General features: G+C 47.8%; 1 protein-coding gene across 1 annotated transcript in view; it reads left to right on the top strand.

Annotated features, from left to right (window-relative positions):
- The window catches only part of RIMS4 (regulating synaptic membrane exocytosis 4), a 58,070-nt gene that overhangs the window by 24,146 nt on the left and 10,253 nt on the right, over nucleotides 1-23,671 (top strand). Inside the window, exon 2 of the mRNA XM_003904699.3 lies at nucleotides 13,703-13,841. Within this exon, the coding sequence (XP_003904748.1) occupies nucleotides 13,703-13,841 (139 nt within the window). The remainder of the gene's footprint in view (nucleotides 1-13,702; nucleotides 13,842-23,671) is intronic.

The following is a 23,671-nucleotide window of genomic DNA, read 5'->3' as shown; positions in this document are numbered from 1 at the left end:
CCCTCCCACAGAGGCTGGGTGGCCCTTCCATATTTCAGCTTCTGCCTGAGCTGCTGTCCTTGGAGTTAAAAATAGGGAAGGATGGGAGCACAAGGACATGCTGTCCTCTGCCACTGAGCAGGGATTCTGCTACCTCTTCTCAAAGGGGGCTGTAGGGCGGCAGGTTTGAGAAGCCAGAAGCTTAAAGAATTATCCCTTCCTGCCCCCTTGAGGACAGGCACAGACTTCTCTTTCCCCAGTCTGGCATGACTGTGAATGAGCTGTGTGGAATGTCACAGCTGGAAGGGCTCTCTGGGGTAGGCGGACATCTGGCAGGAAGCCCATCACCCTCCAGGCCTGGGATCTTGGCAGACAACACCAATCAATCAAGGCCCCCTTTCCTGGGACCATGGCAGGCATCACCAATCAATCATGGCATCTTTTTCTGCCAAGTCCAGGCACAGTCTAAGAATTCTTAGCACAGGGTATTTCAGGCAACAGCTAGCAGAGTTGGCAAAAAAAAAAAAAAAAAAATAGAAAACCTATTTATCATCCCCATTCTAGTCCACTCCTCTCATGGTGGGAAAACTGAAGCTCGAGAGAGGAGCAGAAAGTTGTCTGATGTCACACCGGAAGTCAGTAGTGGAGCTGGGACGAGACCCAGGAGTTCTGACTCCCTGCCAAGACTTTTTCTTCTTCTATCCCCTGTTGCATCCTCTTTTCCACAGGAACTAAGGTTTGCAGGTTTGTGTATGCAAAAGAATGGCTTTTAGGCTAGGCGTGGTAGGTAGTTCATGCTTGTAATCTCAGCTCTTTGGAAGGCCAGGGCAGGAGGATCCCTTGAGCCCAGGAGTTGGAGACCAGCTTGGGCAATGTGGCGAGACCCTGTCTCTACAAAAAATAATTAGCCAGGCATTGTGGTGTACACCTGTAGTACCGGCTGAGGTGGGAGGATCACTTGAGCCTGGAAAGGCAAGGCTGCAGTGAGCTGTGATTGTGCCACTGCACTCCAGCCTGGGTAACAGCCTGTCTCTTAAAAAAGAAAAAAGAAAAAAAAGATGAAGAAGAATGGCTTTTAACCCAGGGACTGCAGGCTCCCAAACTTTATGCAACATACAGTGTGTATGTGCTGGCAGGTCCTTGTCTAAGAGACAGTAACTTTTATCCACTTTCAAGAGACTCCTTGAACAATGAAGAAGGCAAAGAAATCAGAAAAGAGTGAATGGAATGGGCTGGAATCTTGCTACTCAATGTGTGGGCCAAAGATCAGCAGCATTGACCTCACCTAAGAGTTGTGAGAAATGCTGAATCTCAGGCCTCACCTGACACCTGCTGAATTAGAATCTGCATTTTAACAAGATTCCTGTGTGATCCATTTGCACATTGAAGTTGAGAAACCATGAGCTGGAATTCCTTCAGCCTTTGGTGTCCGTGTGGAGGACCTGCTTTGTGCCAGCCAGTGTCCCTGCCCTCATTTGAGAGAGAGAAAAGCAACCAACGGAGGTGCCTTAGCCAAGGTGGGACCCAGCTGCTGTGCAGCTCTGCTGAGGCCAAATCAAGGAAGAGTTTGTTTAAACTGCTTCAAGATAAAGGGTAGCGCTGCTCATCCAAGGAGTAGGAGACCCAGCGTGCATTAAGCACGTATGTGGGAGGTTCTTGGGAAACCTTAGTGGACACCAGGTTAGCTGCTATCCTGGAGAGAGATGGATTTTAAGTAGTTGTGGGACGTGGATGAGCCAAGCTGGAGCAACAGGGGATGTGCTGCCTAAGCCCAACATCACTACAGCCTCGGTGCTGAGAACAGCTAGTCCAAGGTGGGTTTGCTCTGGTGAGTGCTGGTGCCAGGTGGTTTCAGGTGGTCTTAATTGAGCCTTGCTAGCTCTAGGTCGTGCAGGTTCTGGAGGAAGTTGGCCATGTGTTGATTGAGGAAGGTGGTGGTGGGGAGCCTGAGGCTTGCCCTGGTGGGACTGGGAGGAGGGAATTCCCTCATATCCAACCCCACCCCATCCCCTACATCCCTGCTCCCCATGTATCCACTGCTTGTTTTCATCTGTGGGCCTTTGTGGGGATACATGTTCACATGTGTTATCTGAAGATGACATCTGAGGGGCCAGACTGTATGGCTTGGCCTTCTCTGGCCTTTGCAGCAGGGTTTCCACACTGCTTCTGGCTCAGGGGGAGCCTCCTTGCCGTACTGTGGGCTCCTTGACCCTCTTGGGGTCAGTGTAGAATAGGGGTTAACAGCCTGGCCTGGGAGATGAGATGAAGTGGAAGGAGATGTATATAAGCTTTATTGAGATATAATTCACATACCATACAGTTTACTAGTTTAAAGTGAACAATTCAGTGGGTTTTAATGTTTAATATATTCACAGAATTGTGCAACCATCACCACAGTCAATTGTAGAATATTATTGTCACCCCTGTTCCCGTGAGCAGTATCACATCCCATTTGCCCCTCCCTCTGGTCCTTGGCAACCACTAGTCTGCTTTCTAGTTCTATGGACTTACCTATCTTGGACATTTCAAATAAGTAGAGTCATAGAAGAGATGGTCTTTTATGACCAGCTTCTTTTGCTTGCATAATGTCAAGGTTCATATATGTTGAAGCATGTATAGGTAATGCGTTTTTTTTTTTTGTTTTTTTGTTTTTTTTTTGAGACAGAGTCTCCCTGTCACCCAGGCTGGAATGCAGTGGCGCCATCTCAGCTCACTGCAACCTCAGCCTCTTGGGTTCAAGTGATTCTCCTGCCTCAGCCTCCTGAGTAGCTAGGATTACAGACACACAGTACCACAGCCCAGATAATTTTTGTATTTTTAGTAGAGACAACGTTTCATCATATTGGTCAGGCTGGTCTCAAACTCCTGACCTCAGGTGATCCTTTCGCCTTGGCATCTCAAAGTGCTGGGATTACTGGCGTGAGCCACCATGCCCAGCCCAGTACTGCATGCTTTTTATGGGTGAATAATACTTTATTGCATGGATATACCACAATTTGTTCATTCATCCATGGATGGACATTCAGGCTGTGTCCACTTTTTAACTGTCACGGTTAATGCTACTGTGAACACTTGTGTTCAGCTTTGTTTGGATGGATCAGATTTGTTTTGCATTCCTCCTCTCCAACCTTTACTTGCTGTGGGACCTTGGGCATACTGCTTCAGTTCTCAGAGCCTCAGTTTTCTGAGAGTTTCTGAGAATCAGGGACACTACTGTCTATCTCAGAGTATTGTTTATAATAGTAGCTGCAGTTTACTGAGTGCTGCATGTATCTTACTGTGACAGTCATTGTGCATATGTTATGTCATTGAGTTCAGTCCCACAAGGGGTATGAGACATTTATTTCACAGTTAACATGGATCTGTGCTATCATGGGCTAAGATGCTACCTTGTTGGAACAAACCATTTGGTGCCTTGAGGAGTTTTCTTTCCAGTGTGCGTGGGGAGGAGGGAGCTTCCCTGCCTCCCCTACACGTTTGGCATTGTCTTTCTGTTAGAGGCCATATTTCTTTCACTTCCTTTTCTTTTAAAAGTTTTGAAATACACATAGAGAAAAGTGCAGCAGCTAGAAGAACTCCCTCATGGTTCCATCACTGCTCTGCCATGAGAACAGCTTGTCCCAGGTAGGGCTGGCCCCTTCACCCTGGGTCCCAGAAGAGTTCGTGGGATAGAGCCATAGCTAACTCATAAAGTATGTTAAGTATGGCTGGGCATGGTGGCTCATGCCTGTAATCCCAGCACTTTGGGAGGCTGAGGCAGGCAGATCATTTGAAGTTAGGAGTTTGAGACCAACCTGGCCAATATGGTGAAACCCCATCTCTACTAAAAATACAAAAAGGGAAAAAAAATTAGCCAGGCATAGTGGTGCATGCATGTAACCCCAGCTACTTGGGAGGTTGAGGCAGGAGAATCACTGAACCTGGTAGACAGAGGTTGCAGTGAGCCAAGGTTGCACCACTGTACTCCAGTATACGCCACAGAGCAAAAGTCCATCTCCAAAGAGAAAAAAAGTATGTTAAGTATGAACAAGAACTTTGTTCTGTAAACCGCTGAAATTTGGGGGTAACTTGTTATTGCAGCATAACCTAGTAAGAGCTTACTAATGCATTTAATCCTTACAACAATAGATGGAGTGGGTTCTATTATTTTTCCTGTTTTGCAGGGGAACTTAGGCTCAGATTGGTTCAGTAACTTTCTTTAGTTTACTCAGAAAGTGGCAGAGGCACGCTTCAGGTCCCAAACTCAGTTTTTCTGGCTTCAGAGCCTGTTCTCCTAAGAAGACGGAAGTACGTGGGCTGTATTTGGTGAATGATGAGTAATTCCGTGTGGATAGAACACCTGGTATATGCATCATGGCAGACTTGTAGTATAGGTTTGGGGCAAATCCTGGAAGTCTTGAATGCTGTGTGGATTGTGTAGCTTCCCAGTGCCATATGGGGCCATAGACTCTACCTTTTGCCCACAACCCAGTTCTTTCCAAGGCTTGTTTAGCTTGTCCCAAATGCTGGTGGAAATAGCTTCCTGAGGAAAAACAGCTTTTTGTGGGGCTGTGAATTGTCTTCCTTCCGATGATCGCGGAAATGCCTCTTCTTTAGAAAGTCTTTCCACGTTGGCTTGAGGAGAGTAAATGACTTTCCCCTGACCACCCCTGCTCAGCACAGGACTCCCCCACCCCAAATGCATTTACTCTGCTTCCGGAACTTCTTGTCTTCAGTTTTCATTTAGTTCCACATTTTCCCCTTCACTCTGTCTACGTGTTTTTATTTGTCAGTATAACCTTCAGTTGTACTGGAAAGCAGTGCTTCCATGTACAATGAAATCTTCCGATTTTATTTGCAATCAAGTATAATTCAGCATTGAGTCAATTCTGCTTACAACCCACACCGTGCCTCTAACTCCAGTGCTGCATTAATTACCCTTCTCCTCAGCTCCCATAATATTCTGTGTATATCTCTGCCCTTACATTATGCTACCTTGTAATTATTGCACAATTTCCCCTTTTCTTGCCTATCTCTTCTGGTAGACTGGGAGTTTCAGCAAGGTCTGGGTTTAATTCATCTATGTTATAAGTCTACAGCACAGGATCTGGCCCTGAATAGGCAATTAGTAAAGAGTTTGTTGAATGATAATTACTTATCTGTTTCATGTCCCCTCCCCACTGTAAGTTCCTTAAGGTCAAAGACTGTATCTCATTCAAATCCCCAGAGCCAAGAACAGCATGGCATAGGAAATGAGCTCAATAAATGTATATTTTGTTGGATAAATGAGAGTAACGTTTCCTTCCAGGGGCATAACTCTTTAGAGTTACAAAGCACATTCCGTATTTGTTACCCAGCTGATTCTCACAAAATCTTTCCTCTCCCTCTCTAGGGTTCTCAAATCCTTATCATGTGCGTTTTGCCTCTCTTGCTTTCACTCATTTCATCTCTGTGTCTTTATGATCTCTCCCTCTTTCCTCTTCAGATCCTCTTGGGAAAAGGTCTGAGGCACTCATCCCTCCCTCCAGTGTAGAGCAGCCTAAAGGGCAAAAATTGCACTCTGGTCTGCGTTGAACCAGGATCACATCCCACATGCCAGCTTTGTAATTATGGGCAGGTTCATTAACCCCTGAGCTTCAGCTTTCCCTTCTGAAAATGAACACAATACTTACTTCACTGGTGGTTGTGAAGATTACATGAAATGATAAATGGTAAGCACCTCTCATAGGCTCTGGTTCAGCTTGATAAATGGAAGTTCCTGTCTTTATGTGGAAAGGTGATTCTTTGAGGGTGGGATTTCAGGCATCAGCAAGCCAGTGGGAAGGAATTGTAGTTTAAAAACAACCACAGGATAGGGATGCTTCGTAGTTCTAAAATCTCCCTTGTGAGCCCCACCTTCGCCCTAGGCAGGCCCAGTCCTCTCTGTTCAGTCAGCACCACGGACAGTTCCTGCACGCACTGGTTCTTTGCTGTGGACTTAATTGCATTTTAGAGGCCTTCAGTTGCAAGTCACAACTTTATATACCACCAAGGAAGCTAAAACATGTCAGAATTTAACTCTGACATGCCATTGGTTGCCATTCACATCTTGTCTTAGAATCGATGAAATAACGAGTTTACTAGAGGTGGTATCAGTGAGCAGTTGACCATTGACCTTTAGAGAGGTTAATAATAATAGCCAGCATTTATTGAATGCCAACCGTATTCCAGGCCTTTCCCCCTCCTTCCTCTCCTGTTCTGGGTGCTGTTTGCCCTTTATACACATTCTTGTAACAAAGATTACATTTGGGGAATATAAATGTGAGCCAGATATACAGTAAATCAACAGTCTTTCCACCATCGTTTTCCTCAAAACATTCCAATTTTTAGCCTCACTTCTTCAGAACATTGCTTCCTGCTGAATGAGAGTCTAACGTGTTAACCTTTCCAGTCCACACCGTGGTTAACCCACCTAAAAGGCATTTCAAATGCATATCCTGTAACCCAGCAGTTGCACTCCTAGGTATGTGCCCTGAAGAACTGCACAGAAATGGTCACCAAAAGACACATACAAGAATGTTTTGGCAGAGCTATTTGTAATATTCCATTACTGGAGGTTACCCACCCGGATGCTCATCAGCAATAGAATGAATGAAAATCATTTTGATATATTCACACAATGTACTACAATAAGTCATGCGAATGAATGAACTACAATGAAACAATCAACATGGATGAACCCCACAAATGTCGTGTTGGGTAAAAGAAGCCAGATGCTAAAGAATATACACTAGGTGATTTTATGTAGTGAAAACTGCAAAATAGGCAAAACCAGTCTGTGCTGTTAGAAGTTAGGATAATGCTACTTTTGGTGGAAAGTAACTGGAAGTGGCATGTGGACCTTCTGTAGGGCACTGGTAATGTTTTGCTTCTTGATCTGGGTGCTGGTTCCATAGAACTTTGTAATGGTCATCAAGGTATACACTTACAACTGTGTGATATATAATTGTGCAGTTTTCTTTATGTGTATTGTCCTGCAACAAACAGTTGTTTTAAAAAGCACCTTTCTCCAGAAGAGAAGAAGAAAATGCTGAGACTTTTGTATGCAGGATGATGGGTAAGAAATTGGAGGGGCAGCTGGTCACATGGAAGATTTGGAATTATTCAGCATGAATAGAATGTAGAGAACACTAGGGAAAAGGGAAAAATTGAGGCTGGAAATGTAAATTGGGACCATGTCAGAAAGACAGTGTGTGTTAAATTGGAATTTATTCTGCAAGCAATGGGGTGCCACTGAAGGATTTTAATCACAGGGATGGTGTGTTCACGATTGAGGTTTGGGAAGCTCAGGCGGGCCGCTGAGTAGAGAAGAAACTGGCCAAAGAGGACACTCTGGTGGACACCAGTTAGCATAGAGGAGGAAACTGAGCCACAGAGAGGTTGAGTAACTTTATCAATATCACACAACTAGTAGAGTGACAGGCTCCATTGTCTATGCTTTTAACCATTAGGCCATGCTGCCTCCTGAAGATGCTCTAGAAATAGTGAAAGGCTGTCAACTGAAAAGGAGTAGAGAGGTTAGCAGTTAGGAGACCTGAATTTTTTTTCCTGAAACAGGGTCTCTGTCACCCAGACTGGAGTGCAGCAACATGATCATAGCTCACTGCAGCCTCAAACTCCTGGGCTCAAGCAATCCTCCCACCACAGCCTCCTGAGTAGCTGGGACTACAGTGTGGGCTAGTAATTTTTAAATTTTTTGTACAGGCAGGGTCTCACTGTATTGCCCAGGCTGGTCTTGAACTCCTGGGCTCAAGCAATCCTCCCATCTTGGCCTCTCAAAGTGTTGGGATTGCAATCATGAGCCACTGTCCCTAGCCTGAATTATAATATCAACATGGCCTTTGACTCCTGCCCTTCTTTGGGCCTCAGTTGCCCTCTGTACAATAAAGGTATTGATCTGGGTGATCCCTAAGTTCCCTCCAGATGAAACCGTCTCTTATTTTAAGGGAGGGCAGCTTCCTATAGCTCCAGGGAGAAGAAGGGGAAGGTTAGGGCCCTCACAGAAGTAATCAGCATTGTGCTTCCTCCTCCCATCCTTGGAGACACAACCAGAGGCAACATCAGTGCCGTGGAGGCCTGAGTACCTGCAGATGGTTCTCAGCCCTTGATTTTCAGATGGACTTCAAGACCTGGACAAGGGAGGCATATGAGGCCCAAGTCACTGGGAATAACTAGGCCAGGGAGAGGTTGACCATGGAGGAAGAAGAGGCAGCAGCCTCCAGGTATTTATCTCAGAGAGACAGGAAGAGTAGTTGCTGTGGGAAGGGGAAGCAGTGAGCCAGGGACCGTGGTGCCTTTTGCATCTTGGTTTAAAATAGCCAGTCACCCAGAGCTCTTGTGTCTGGGGGAACTTCACAGGCTGCTCTGTGGACTCGGAGTGGACACACACTGACCAGGATGTGGTTAGTGATTTTAGAGCCTGGGGACCTGGAACAGGTCATGGAGCCTCTCTCGGCTTGGGGCTTCTCATCTGGAAGTCAAAGCTGATAATGTCCATCTTCAATAAAATGTCAGAGTGGGGACTGGTTGAGTTCTCTCCTTCTCCCTTCCCCCACCACATCCTTGAGGTCTCATGGTTAAGAGTATATGATGAGCTGTTTTCACACAGACCTGGTTTCAAGCCTAGCTCTGTCTTACCTGGTATAACCTTGGACAAGTTGCTGAACTGCTCTGAGCCTGTTTCCTTGTTGTAAAATTAGGATAATAATACTTGTCTTTCAGGGTTATGGTGGGGTTAAATTATATATGTATATATAATTTTTACACGGTACAGGGTAAATGCTAAAAACAATAAAATCTGTTTTCATAATTTATCATCGTTTTATTATCCTGTTCTTTATGAATACTTACTTTTGGGAGAACGTACATTAGACACATTCATATTCAAGTATAAACAGCAGAGTGAGATCTACTTGTTTTCTTTACCAGAGAGAATTTACATTTTTCTTGGGGACACATCCTAAAGCCAATTCAATTTAACAGACTTTCAGTGGGGATGGGCAGTGTGGGCGCTATCCCTGGTGCTGAATGGAAGTAAATGACGAATGAGCTCATGCTGTAAACACAGACATCGACTAGATGGATGAGAACTGTGTTTCAAGGTGCCGTGGAATAGTTACCCCAAGAGAAGTGAAGATTAAAATGTCCCTAGGACTCAAGGAGTCTGATGAGAGACGTCTTTGTGGAAGACATGGCGTTAGAGTTCTGGTGTGGAGCTTGATGAGTTTACTTTAGGGTGCATTTAAAACATGGCTTTGGAGCCAGAATAGCCTGGGGTTGAAGTCCAGCTCCACCATTAGTACTCGTGCATGTCCTTGGGAAAGTTACTTAACCTTCTCGATCCTCATTTTCTTTCTCTGTAGAGGGAGACAGCAGCTATCTCATGGTTTATTGTGAGAATTAAGTGGGATGATACCTTTGTAAAACACTTGGCATGGCATCTAGCAAAATGGTAATAACCATATTAATAATAGTCAACTTTGTTGAGGGCTGACCGTGTGTCCCAGCCTACCTAGGCCATCCTGAGGGTTAAATGTTAGGTTAAATGTTATTACATTTTTACATTGCTTGCTTGTTAACATTTAGTGCTCACATAGCTCTGAGTTTCTGGTGCTTTTATCCCTATTATACGATGAAGAAACTGAAGTACAGAGTGCCTGATAAATTATAGGTGTTATTTAAGGCTAAACTATGGAGGATGGTTAGAAATTTGATAGGAAGATGAAGAAGGGAGGAAAGGAAAGGAGTGAGAACCAGGATGGGGAAGTTATTGAGGATGTACAGTATTTCTCAGGATGGAGCACTGAAGTGTCTGGCTGGGCTAGGATATGGAGACTGGGAGGGAGACCAGTAGCTGATGGGGAGGGAGTCAGAAAATGGAGAGTCTTGGGTGCCTGGATGCAAAAACTAAACCTAATTCAGCAGGCAGTGAAGAAACATTCTAAGGTATTTGTTTTGGTTTTGGTTTTTGGGTTTTTGTTTTGTTTTCTTTTTTGTTTTTTTGAGATAGGGTTTCACTCTGTCACCCAGGCTGGAGTGCAACCAGCCTCAACCTCCCAAGCTCAAGCAATCCTCCTGCCTCTGCTACAGGTGCCCACCACCATGCCTGGCTAATTTTTGTGGGGTTTTTTTGTAGAGGTGGAGTTTCACTATGTTGTCCAGACTGGTCTGAAACTCCTGGGCTCAAGTGATCCACCTGCCTGGGTCTCCCAAAGTGCTGGGATTACAGGCATGAGCCACCGTGCCTGGCTAAGGTTTTAAATAAGATGGTGGCATGATTGAAACTGTGATTTATTTATGAATTTGTTTGTATTTACCTTCATTTGCATTATAGAATTAATACATTAATTATAAAAATTTAAATGACATAGAAGCATACAAAAGAGAAATAAATTTCCTTCCCAATGTTCTGGTTGGGTGTAAATGGGTACAAGTACAGTAATGATGCGGGAGCCCACCTATGTGAAGATTTTTGAACTTTGACTGGCTTAGGGTGCCAGGCTATCTAAGGTCAGGTGTCCCCAAACCTGACCCTGAGACGAGATCCACGTTCTGCCTGCTTTTATTCTGGCCATGCTGGCAGCTGATTAGATGATGCCCACCCAGATTGAGGGCGGGTCTGCCTTTCCCAGTCCACTGACTCAAATGTTAATCTCATTTGGCACCACGGGATGATGCCCACCCAGATTGAGGGTGGGTCTGCCTTTCCCAGTCCACTGACTCAAATGTTCATCTCATTTGGCACCATCTTCACAGACCCACCCAGGAGTGATACTTTGTATCCTCAACCCAATCAAGTTGACACTCACTATTAACGATCACAGTGACATTTGGAAGTGAGGAAGAGCAGAACAAAGGGAACACATCTCAGCCACCTGAGATGGATGGATCTTGGTGGGGGTAGTTGGGAAAGCATTGGGACAGTCACTTTGGGGACCATGGCCCAGTTAGCAAGAGAGGACCCACAGAAGGGGTAGGTGGCGGAGGTTGGACAGTGGACATTGCTGTGGTTGGGTCCAGTCATGGTCTCCAGTTTGGGGAAGGTGGTGTGTCAAGGGAAAAATGCATTTACAAGGGCATCAGCAAGACAGTTGGCAAGGGCAGGTGTGGGGACATTGGAAGGTCTTTCTTCCTCTGCAGTGGTTGGGCTTTCTATGTTCGGCACCTACTTTGTGCCCGGCACTGTGGGAAACATCTGTCATGTAACCCTCTCAACAGCTCCGTGGGGAAGATGCTGTCCAACTTGCCCCAGGTCTCCATACCTGGGCCTTCTGACTGCACAACCATGCTCACCTGTGTGGGGAGCCAGGGCTGCTGTGAGGCAGATCTTAGGGGCCTAGTTGGGAACTGCTTTCAGGGCCGTAGGGTGCCACACAGATGCAAGGCACAGCTCTGGGGAACTGAGTTGTTTGTCATGCTCTTTTCCTCCCTCTTCCGGGAGAAATGTGTCAGACCCAGGTAGGTGGAGGTGGAACCAGGGTGGGGGGACCCGAACAAGGCTCAGCAGAGGGAGGGAGCCGGGGCAGGTGTGTGTTGCCTGCCTGCAGGGTGCCCAGTCATGGGTCTGTATCCCTAGTGTGGGGCTGGGGGGTGTTTGTTCCTGCACATCTGACAGGGACATATGTACAGTGCTCTGTGTGTGTGTGTGTGTGTGTGTGTGTGTGTACAGGGATGTCTCTGTCTGAGTCTGTGTTTCTGAATGTGCATGTGAGTGGTTCTGTCTTTCTCTGTGTCACTGTACCTGCTATATACAGAAAAATACAGAAACAGTGGAGATGGAGGATGGAGGGAGGCTGCAGATGCAAGCTAGGGAAAGAACAGATGATGGAATGGAGTAGAAACACCGATATAAGGGCACACACGCTCTCCCACGTGTTCAGAAACACCCAGGGAGGATGTGTATATACCTACCCACTTAGCCTCAAACACATAGAGTGACAGGCATGTGGAGACCCCTGGGAACACACTCAGACCTGCATTAACACACTGTCTTTGCATGCATCTTCCTGTGTGTGTGTGTGTGTGTTGCTGTGTGTTTTTCTGAATGTGGGTGTCTGTGTGTCTCAATAACACAGACACGTGTGGGAGACAGAAATATGAGGCTACACGTTCTGAGAAACACAGAGTGTTTGTATCTACGCATGCATGTGTGTGTGTACATGTGCGTGTGATTCTTAGAGTCAGGGAGGAAGGAGAGACCATCCTGGAGCTGGGAGGAGGAGGGAGGCCAGGAGAAGGCCAGCGAGAGGTGTCCTGGCCTTGCCCTGCTCCTGGTATGCAGGCCCAGCTCTCCTGTCCTCTGGTAGGAGCAGGATGACTGGGTGTGACTGGGGCTGCTTTTCCCCAGTGGGCCAATCAGCAAGCACTGAAGGATCCCCTTGGGTATAAGCCCACATCTGGACTCTGTGGGACCATGAAAAAGATCCCACTAATGATCTACCCCACCTCTAACAAGCCCACGGTCCCTTGAATCACTAGGCCATGGAGCAGGGAGCAGAGACCCTCCCGGGGCTGTGTCCTGGCTCCCCGCCTTACTAGCTCTACAGGCGTGGACAAGTCCTGACCTCTCTGTACCTCCAGTTTTGGGCACTGGATGGGGGTGAACAGCAGCATCCACCTTTTGGCTGGTTGTGAGGATTAAGGCTGCTCTCAAGGCAGACATTGGTCCATCCCACAGTTATTAGTTGAGCTCTACAATGGTCTAGACCCTGTTCTTGGTGCTGAGGCTTCAAGAGTGAACAAAGTTCCCTGTCCTCATGGAGATTATGGTCTTCACAGAGGAAGCGGCCAAAACACCAATATTGTTTAATGCATTTGGGTGGTAAACGTCAGCAAAACCAAAGCAGGAGTCAGGGCAGAGAGGGGCAGCGGGTGGGAGAAGGCTGCTGTTTTGGAGGGGCCAGGAGTGGTCAAGAAAGATCTCAGATGAGATGATGTTTGACCACAGAATGGAAGGAGTGGGCTGCTGATGGGGGCCATTTAGCCTCGTAAAATCCTGTTATTCTCCCACTTGACAGTTGTGCAAATAGAGGCACAGAGAGGCTGAGTAATTTGCCTAAAGTCTCCCAGCCACTGAGATAGATATCCAGGATTTGAACCCATGCCATCTGGTTTCAGAGCGAGTAGTCCTCAGTCAAGGGTGATTTTTGCTGCCTAGGGGCTATTTGGCAATGTCTGGAGATATTTTTGATTGCTGCAACTGGACTGCAGCGGGGTGGGGTGGGGGTGGTACTAGTATCTAGTGGGCAAAGGCCAGGGATACCGTTAGACATTCTGTGATGCACAGGGCAGCCCCTACTGCAAAGCAATATGCCATCCACAGAGCCAGTGTGCTGAGGTTAAGAAACCCTGGTCAAAATCCATGCAAAGCACTTGACACAGTAGGACACGTAGTAGGTGCTCAATAAATAGTAGCTGAAGAGGAGGAAGAGAAATGATTTGGAGAAGGTTTCAGGGGAGAAATGAATTCAAGGGGGAGAAAAAGCACATGTAAATGAATCCATCATTTAACAAAACTCATGCAATACTGTTCGTTGGTGGGGTGGTTACTGGTGAGGCCGGGGATCCATGGAGGTTGATGGACTGAGGATGGAGGCTGAAGCTGGATAACCCCCAACTGCTGAAACACTGCTAACCAGATGACTCTTCTTTCTGTCGCCCTCCCACCTGTGTCTCTCTCCCCATCTCTCTTGGCCGCTTTGCCCAGGAGACAGCCGGAGGCTGAAGGGGGCCATCCAGAGGAGCACGGAGACAGGCCTGGCAGTGGAGATGCCCAGCCGGACGCTGCGCCAGGCCAGCCACGAGTCCATTGAGGACAGCATGAACAGCTATGGCTCGGAGGGCAAGTAAGTGTGGGGCCACCAGCCCTCCTGGCTCTTGCATTCTTTTGTGGTGGGGCACGGGAGGGACTGAGCAACCCCTCTGGGAGCCCTGGGGCAGCTCCAGGCTGTGGAGGCGCCAGCTCAGGGCTCCAGGTTCATCCCCCATCTTCAGAAGGGAGACAGTGTAACAGCAAAGTCCCGAGAGAGAGTGAGCCCCACTGCTTGGATTTGAATCCTGGCTCCACCCCTTTCCTGCTGTGTGACCTTGGGCAAGGTCTCTGTGCCACACTTTCCTCATCTGTAAAATGGGATTAACGGCATCAGCTTCATAGGGGTGTCATGAGGATTAGACATTTATAATCCATATAATGCAGGGGTAATATTTATACACAGCATAAGGCAGTGTTTGGCACTAAGTGCTGTATGTTAGTGCTGCTTAAGAAATAAAGGAGTGGGTAGAGAGGGGTTTTATTATCATCATTATTTCCTCTTTACTTTTTTAGTTTCCTAAATCCTGTTGGTTTTGAAAGATATATACTACTGCTTTATAAAAGCGTTGCTTGAGCATCAGCTCACTAGACAGTAGTGCGGCTAGCTCCTTGCCAGCGTTTCCCTCCGTGGGCTTCACGTCAGAATCACGAGAACACGTTACCCATGCAGCTCGCAGGGCCCCAGGTCCGAGCTGCTGAATTAGTCTCTGGGAATGTGGCCTGAGAACTCCACTGTTAAAAAGCTTTTATCCTAGAGGAACTCACCTGGACTCGGGGTTTCTCATTTTCACAGAACCCTTTAAGAATTTCAGGAAAGCACTGGGCTTTCCCCCAATACACACAGCCCCCAGTGCATGTACACACTCATTCTCCCACACACAGTCCTGCAAACATGCTTTTCTCATAACTACAGGGGTTATCAGAGTCCCCTAAAACCATCTGTGGATCCCTAGATGAAAAAAACTTTGATCCAAAGCAACTTCCTTATCATGTAGATGACCAGGGCACTCAGAGAGGTTAAGGAGCTCACTCTGCATCACGAAGCATGTTACCAGGTCTGGAGCCCAGGAGTCTTGACTCCCAGCCAGCGGTTATTTCCCAGCACTGCATTGCTTCATGGTCCTAGCTATCCTCTAAAGTCAGGGAAGTGGGGTGGGATATCATGATTCTTGTGCACATGGGAAGACTGAGGCTTAGAAAAATTAAATGCCACAACTGTCCAGAAAAGTAGCCACTAGACGCATGTGGCTAATTAAATAAGATGAAACTTTCTGTTCTTCTATTGCACTAGCCATATTTCAAGTGCTCGCTAGCAACTTGTGGCTAGTAACCATATTGGGTGGTGTAGAAAATAGAACATTTCCATCATCATACATAGAAAATTCTTTTGAACAGTACCAGCTAAGTGACTAGTGCAAGGACAGACACACGGCCACTGAGAGGTGGGGCTGGGGCTCGGCCTCCACCTTTTGCTTCCCTTCATTCTGGCCCTGCCCCTCAGCTGGGGGCTCCTGCTGGCTAAAAGCCTTCCCCACCCACCCCCAACCCCTCCTAAACTGGGCATCTCCAGCCTCGTGAATGGCCTTGCCTTAGCAGATGCTGCTGTTCCACCCACCTCCTAGCGAGACTTTCCCGTGGGTGAGAACAGGAGGAGGACAGCGGAAGGGAGAGGAGGAGGAGGAGGAAGGGAGCCAGTGTTTTCTTTAACCTGAGAAACATGGCAAGGCAGCAGAACTTGGAGGAAGATATTCTCAGCATCTGGGGAGCAGTGGGGCCCTGCTGACAGGTGTGAGTCGCAGGGAGTCAGGAAGCTCAGGTTCTAATCCTGGCTCTGCCACTCATGCCCCTGGGTGGGCTTGGGCACATCAGTATGCCTCCCTAATGTTTGAGGAGGCCAGTAAACATCTGTCAGCCTCCCAGGCAGGTCTGGAGGCCTAGATTATGGGAAGGGCAGCGTGCTGCAGTGAGCAGCAGCAGAGAAGTCAGACCTGCATTTCCATTTTATAGAAGAGGAGGTGAAGGCTCAGAAAGGCCACATGACCAAGGGGAGCATTATCAGAGTGTGTTGTGAGGAAGAAACGAGGTGATGTCTGCAGGTGACAGGTGTTTGGAACATGGCTCTTGTTACTGTTTGCTGTCATGGGCTTTAAGGGACCAGAGAGTCTAATTACGTGACAGACAGGTTCAAAGCCAGGACTCAAGAATGAGACTGCCCTGGTGTGTGGTTCATTTCAGCTTCTTAGTAGCTGTGTGGCTTTGGGGGAAGTTACTTCACCTCTCTGAGCCTAGTTTCTTCATCTACAGAAAGGGAACAGTAACAGTGCAGACACTTATAGAGTTGTGAGGGTTCAATATGTTAATACATGTAAAAGAACTTAGCACAGTGACCGGCACTGTAATTGTTATCTATTATTGTTGGTTGTTAATTAAGCCACTGTTTGTTGGCTATTTTGCTGTTTTGGTCAGTTGCATTGTAACAGATATAGTGAGCCACCCCAAATACAATTGTGTCTATAAAGTGCTTAGCACAGAGTAAGCACTGAGTAAGTGTTGACTGTGATGATTACGATTACTAAAAGGGTTGAGGTGGGTGTTCTGAGCCCAACTGAGGAGGTATCAGGTGGGTTGGAGGGTGATGGGTCCAGCAGCAGGGGACAGTCTCGGCCTCCTGAGAGGGGCTGAGTGTTGGTGGATCCCAGCCAGGCCCAGCACTGCCACCTGCCCAACACCTGGGCAAGGTAGGGACACAGAAGGAATGGGTGGGGACATTGAGCTGTGGTCAGCCTCCTTGTTCTGCAGGCATTTGGGGCACTGGTTGGGCCCAAATGCCAGGCTCTGAAACAGGAAGGGATTGTTCTTCCCTCTCCCCACCCCTTGGACTTCTGCCAGCCCAGCTGAGGCTTACAGGGAGCCAGCCTCACTTGAGCAGCCCCTGCAAGGCTGCAGCCCCTGGCACCGCTGGGTCTGTCTGACTGCGCTGGATCACCAGGCATATGTATTCCTGCAGGCGGGCACAGGACTGCTCCCACATGGATTTTCATTTCAGCAGATGTGATTGGGCACTTAGAATGCACCAGGCAGTTGGGTTGGGCACCTCAGACACCCTGTCCTCCATGAGCTTCCACTCTTGGGCACTGACTAAACAACTAGCAGTGTGAGGAGAGCTGCAAAGGACAAGTATAGAAAACTTGGGAAATGCTGTGTTCCCAGGTGTCAGGGGCGGGGAAGGGGTGCCTGTGGGTTGGGCCACTCTGCCAGTGAGGATGCCTTGAGTCCCAGGTTATGTAATACCAATGGACAATGGCTTCAGCCCTTACTATTCAAAGTGTGGTCCACAGCCCAGCAACACTGTCATGGGAGCTTGTTAAATATGCAGAATCTCAGGCTCTACCCCAGACCCACTGAATCCGAATCTGTATTTTAATGAGACCCCCAGGTGGTTTGTATGCACATTAAGGTAGAGAAGCCCTGGCTTAATGGTAATAATGGCCATAGCTAATTCTTGCAGAGAACACTTGCTATGTGCAGATACTGTGCTGTGCTTTTACTTATATTGACTCATTTAATTCTCACAACAACCTGACAATGGGACTGTTAATATTCCCGTTTTACAGATGAGGAAATGGAAACTCAGAGAGGGTAAATAAGTTGCCCAAGGTCACACAGTCAGTCAGTGGCTGAGCCAGGATTCAAATCCGAGCATTGGGTATCTGCCCTTAACGTTTACACTCAACTCTTTTTCTCATTTAATGGTTGCATTTATCAAGGTTTCTGGAAGCAGAGGCTTCCAGGATGGTTTGGTAGTTCAAGGATGCCATCAAGGACCCAGAACCCCTCTCTCTTTCCACACCATGGGCCTTATGTTGGGCCAGCCATGGTTGATCCCCTGGGGCTGAGGAAGGGCTTTCTTTCTTTGAGCCTGTTTCTGCCTGATCAAAAATTGGAGCTTTGTGGGTTAAGGATGGAGAGTCAACCAGCCATGCCACCAGGCCAGGCCCATCTCACCTAGGAAAAGGGCAGGAGCTGGAGCTCAAGCCCCCTGAGATGGGGCCATGAGAACAAAACCTTCCAGACATACCATACTCCCCACCTGCCCTAATCCTGAGATACTCCCTGTTGACTGTGTGTTCTAGTTTGGGTTTTCCCAGAACCAGACCTGAGACATGGGTTCGAGTGCAAGTGATTCACCTGGGAGATGATTCTAGAAAATAAGAGCAGAGGAGCATGTGGGAGAGAGGTGTTGCACCCAATAAAGCATAAGAAGCCAGCTTTCCTGTGGGGCAACCAGAGCCAATCCTGATGGGGAACTCTGGGAACCCATGTGGAACATGCACCTGGGAGCTATCTCCTCAGGAGGCGAGGGAGTTGAGGTATTTACATTCCAGCTCTTAACCAGTTACTGAGCAGCAGCTGCTCCCTGTTAACTCTCTGGCTCTTACTGTGGTAAAATAGGCTCTAAAGGCTAGAGAAGCTCTTCAGGGGCCAGAGAAGCCTGGGCAAAGGCATGCAGATGCTGGTGGTTAGAAGTCAGCAAGCACTGACATAATAAGGGGTGGGGGCATGGCCCAGCAGAGCCTGCTACACTGTGTGGGTGCATAGGGCTACCATCTGACCAGCTGCCCAAACCAGAAATCTGGGGTTCTTGCAGCCAGCTCTCTCTCTCTCCAATCCGTAATCCATTCCCAATCCATAATCACGCTGTGCCATTTTACTCTTAATGATCTCTTGAATCCATCCATTCCTCCCCATCTCCATCTCCTGGTCAAGGCCATACATCGCTCTTGCCTGGACATCTGCAGGTCTCCTTTTCGGGACATCACAGTTTGTCACCCAGTACTTATTCTTCTGACCTATCCCAGCCTCTCTCAGTCCCCAACCATGTGGGGACTCCACCACCCTGAACCTTTACCCTTCACTTTTCTCACCTCCAGGTCTTTGCATCCATTGCGCCCTCTACCTGGCACTTCCTTCTCTACCCCTGCTCCCTCTTCACCCTCTGACTCATTCCTTCTCCAGACCTCAGCTGAGAACTGGCACAAAGACTGTATCTCATGTGCCAACACCAGTAATTGATAGTGGTTCCCTGGAGTGCTGTGTTGAGAAGGAATCTGGAGCCAAGTCCAGGCTTGGCAGGAGAGCTGAGGTTGATTAGCAATGTCTGTCCTGGGCGTGGGCAGAAGTGGAATGGAACAGGTAGGGCCTACCATTCTTCTGGCTGTATCAGCAGCCCTCACAGTCCCCTGTCCCTCCCCCACAACAGTGCCTTCCACTCTCTATCTTAATTGTCACATGTGTGTCTGTCTGTCCCACTAGACACTGAGTTCAGTGCCTGTCTAGCTGGCCCAGTCGGTGCTCTGCACATTCGGATGAACAATGGGTGGGTGTGTGTGAGCAGAAGCATGCATACATTCCACTCCTTCCCACCCCTTCAGCACACAGAATCCAGGGCCTTGGCATCCTCTCTGTTGACCCAAAAGCACTCCAGGCTGGCTCCCAGCACCCACCTGCTTCTTCCTTCTGCTCTTTGTTGTCCTGAGATGTCTGGGTCATCAGCATCCGGGTCTCTGAGTGTCTGGGTCACTGTGTCCACAGCCCAGGGAAGCAGAGTATGAGCCGATGGCAGGGCCACTGCACCCGGGCTCAGGGTCATGGTCCTGTCAAGGCTGTTTCCTGATCACCAAAGGCTCAGGAGTCTGGGTGGGTGGTCAGAACCCCTTTTCTTCCCCACCTCTACTGTTTAACAGCATCCCCATGCCCAAAGGACAAAGCAGAACTGGATGCAGCTGTGGCTAGGAGACAGGGATTTGTTTTGTTTTGTTTTATAAACGCTAGTATTTCTTGAGCACTTGACTGTGCCAGACTCTGTTCTAAGGCGTTTATCTCATTTAATACTTACGATAGCACTGGGATTATCCTATTGTTCTTTATTCCTGTTTTACTGGGAAGGAAACCAAGGCTCTGAGAAGTGAAGAATGTGCCTCCACGACTAGTGAGTGGTGGAGTCAGGATTCAGTTCCAGGCCTGCCTGACCCCATAGCTTGGACTGCAAATCCCTGTGCTCTGCTCTGGGCAAGGCTGAGGTCCCCTCAAGACAAATAGAGACAGTATAATGTAGTGCTTAAGAGGGTGAATTCTGGAGCCAGACGCTCCAGGTTTAGGTCCTAGGTCTTCCACTCCTAGCAGAGTGATTCTGGTTCAATTAACAATTCTGTGCCTCAGTTTCCCTTTTTGTAAAATGGGTATGAATTACAAGTACCTAGCTTTTATAGAGTTGTTAAGAGGATTAAATGGATCAACATTGATAAATAGTACTATCAGTGCTTGACTCATGACAAGTTTTTGACAAATAAAAAAATCCTTGGCTTTGCACCCACGAGCCCACTGTCTCATAGAGGTGGTCAGGCTTGGAAATATCTTGAATTCTTGAGAAGTTGGAGTCAGCATTGTGTGATATGGTATATCCTGGCACGGGGCAATTCTGCTACAGTGCTTGTTTTGAAAATGAGAATTTGTTCCAACATGATTCAAGTATTAGGGAACAATTTGAGCATAACATAAATTTTGCATTTGTTCAGGTGCAATTTCATCCACGAGGAACACTGGGTGAATGAAGAAAACTGCACCCACATGAGAATACACAAAACGCATGTGGCTCAGACATCCACGGCACCGTCAGTTTACTATTATAAGCCACACCCGTCCACACCTGGTGGTACAACTTTCCATTGACTTCAGTTTTTCCCTCACTACCTCAAAATCACTCACAGGCTGCACCTCTTCTGACACCCCCTTCCACAAGCAAACTGCAGGTTGTTTTCAAGGTCACGTGCCATTTTTATTATAGTATTTATGCATTTCTAAAGCATTTAACATATATAAAACCATGCTGTCATTTTTACTGCATTCCTGCCTTTTTCTTTTTTTGATGTGACACTGACCCCATTTTCCCATAAGCTCTGTGATTTTTATAGCAGGATTTTGCATTGCACAGTAATTTTTAGAAATGTATATTTCATGTTACAGCAGAATTGACTGTATTGTAGGTTTGGCGAGTTTGTGGGAGGATGGATGGATGGATGGATGGATGGATGGATAAATGGATGGACAGATGGATGGACGGATGGATGGACGGATGGATGGATGGATGGATGGATGGATGGATAAATGGAGGGATGGATGGATGGATGGATGGATGGATAAATGGATAGACAGATGGATGGACGGATGGATGGACGGATGGATGGATGGATAAATGGATGGATGGATGGATGGATGGATGGATGGATAAATAAATGGATGGATGGATGGATACATGGATGGATGGATGGGCGGGCATGTAGTGAATGGATGGACAGGGAACCCATAAATTCCTAAACCTTTGAGAACCACATAACCCATAATCACCATAAGGGCTGTGCAGCCTTTTAATTTCTGATGCTGTTGAAATGAGTGATCCATCTGGAAAAGAGAATGGAGTGAAACCCCTGCGTGACCCAGTTACTTCTTTCACCATCAAGAACACAGAAAATCCAGGGGTCAAACCAAGCTCAGAGGTTAATAATAAAAGACCAGTGGGTTTCAGCTCTGCAAACAAGAGTAATAGGATTTGAAATGCAGGAAATCTCATTTCACCATTAACACAAAATAAAAGGCCAGCAGAACACGGGTTGTAATCCTGTTTCAGGGCTTTGCGCCTGTCCAAGTGGCACACGTCCCTGGAAGGGACCCGCTGCTGCAGTTCTCCCCAAAATGGCTTGGGCTTGTTCTCAGGCATCCAGATGCTGCACTTACTAACAGGTCTAGAATCTGAAATGCCATGAAAATGCCAAGAATGTAGCAAGGAGGCTCTCCCAGGCCAGGCAGCAGGCCCAGCAGGCCACGGTATCTCACCCTTTGATTCACTCAGCAGGTCCTCTGTGCTAAGCACCTTGCCTGCACTAGCTCTCTGACCCTCCCCAACAACTCAGCAAGGTGATTACTATTTATTCCCATTTTCTACATGAGGAAACTGCAGCTCAGAGAGGTTAAGACACCTCCCACAGGTTGTATAATACTGGAATCCAGGGTCTATGTTACACCAAATCCAGTCTTCACCCCATCCTTTATTTTCCCAGTGTGAGTCCTGCTGTAGGGCTTGGCAGTGAACATTTATTGAGCTCCTGTTGCATACAAGGACTTGTCAAAGTTGTAGCACGTATGCAGCTCTTAATTCAGTAAGCTCTTTTATACCCCTGTGCTCATGGGTGCCGTAAGCAGAAGAATGTTTGAAACTGAGACAGCACAGGCACTGGCCAACGAAAAGACCAGACACCGTCCATGAGGCAGTGTGGTTTCGTTTGCAGATAAGAACACTGAAATGCAGAGACAATAACAACTTGTCAGAGGTCACACAGCAAGCGGTTGGCTAGTGAGGAGTAGAGGCAGATTTGATTTTGTGGCCTCTGCCTTCTTTTCGTGCTCCAGGAAAGACCCCAAGGTGGAGTCAGGTCTCTGATGCGGTTGGATTTCTGGCTAGTAGGGCCCGGCCACCACTTTATTCTACCTTCCTCCACCCCCCAGGAGGACGTGATAACCTATTCAGGGTTTCTGGGGCGTCAGCCGGGTTCCTTGGCAGCTAGCAAGGCTCCCTGGGATAGGAAATCAGGCAGCCGCCCAGATATTATAAACAATTACCGCTAATTACCAGGCCTGCCAGTTCCCCATTGTCTGCTCACAATCCCACCAGGAACTGAGGAGCAGACAATGATGATGTTGGAGGAAACTTTCAATTTCAGGCTGCAGAGGGCCTCCCTCTGCCTGGGAGGCTGCACTCCTTCCATGCCTGGAATCTGTGAGACCCCCACCATTTCTCAGGCTTTTGGAGCCCAGACACTCCTTAGAAAATGGAGCCTGACCCCCTAGATGGCTGGGAGGGTAGGGTGGAAAAGAGACCCAGGGGCATGGAGGAAAGGCCACATCACCAGTGTGAAAGAGGCCAGGGGTCCCCAACCCCAGGGTCCCCCGAGGGTTACTGGTCCCTGGCCTCTTAGGAACCAGGCCGCAGAGCAGGTGAGCGGTGGGCGAGCGAGCATTACCGCCTGTGCTCTGCCTCCTGTCAGACCAGTGACGGCATTAGATTCTCATAGGAGCGTGAACCCTGCCGTGAACTGTGCATGAGAGGGATCTAGGTTGCGGACTTCTTATGAGAATCTAGCTAATGCCTGATGATCTGAGGTGGAGCAGTTGCATCCCAAAACCATCCCCCACTCCCTGCCCCAGTCCATGGAAAAATTATCTTCCACAAAACTGGTCCCTGGTGCTGAAAACGTTAGGGACCCCTGGTCTAGACCATGGCCTCTGTGCTGTTAATTGAGGCTTTGGTTTTGCAAGAATAGTGGGTACACATTTCAGTCCCCAGACACTTAAGTGACTTTATTTTTCACACTTCCTCTCTATAAAAAACCATTGTTGCATAATCGTTAAGATAATAGACTTGGGGCCGGGCGCGGTGGCTCACGCCTGTAATCCCAGTACTTTGGGAGGCCGAGACGGGCGGATCACGAGGTCAGGAGATCGAGACCATCCTGGCTAACACGGTGAAACCCCGTCTCTACTAAAAATACAAAAAACTAGCCGGGCGAGGTGGCGGGCGCCTGTAGTCCCAGCTACTCGGGAGGCTGAGGTGGGAGGATCGCTTGAGCCCAGGAGTTGGAGGTTGCAGTGAACCAAGATTGTGTCACTACACTCCAGCCTGGGTGACACAGACCCTGCCTCTTAAAAAAAAAAAAAAATAAAGAAAAACCAACATGATAAACACGGTGAAACCCCGTCTCTATTAAAAAATACAAAAAACTAGCCGGGCGAGGTGGCGGGCGCCTGTAGTCC

This window comes from Papio anubis, chromosome 16, assembly GCF_008728515.1.
Source record: "Papio anubis isolate 15944 chromosome 16, Panubis1.0, whole genome shotgun sequence".
NCBI lineage: Eukaryota > Metazoa > Chordata > Mammalia > Primates > Cercopithecidae > Papio > Papio anubis.
The sequence above is the reverse complement of the archived record's forward strand: the minus strand, read 5'-3'. Positions and strand labels throughout refer to the sequence as shown.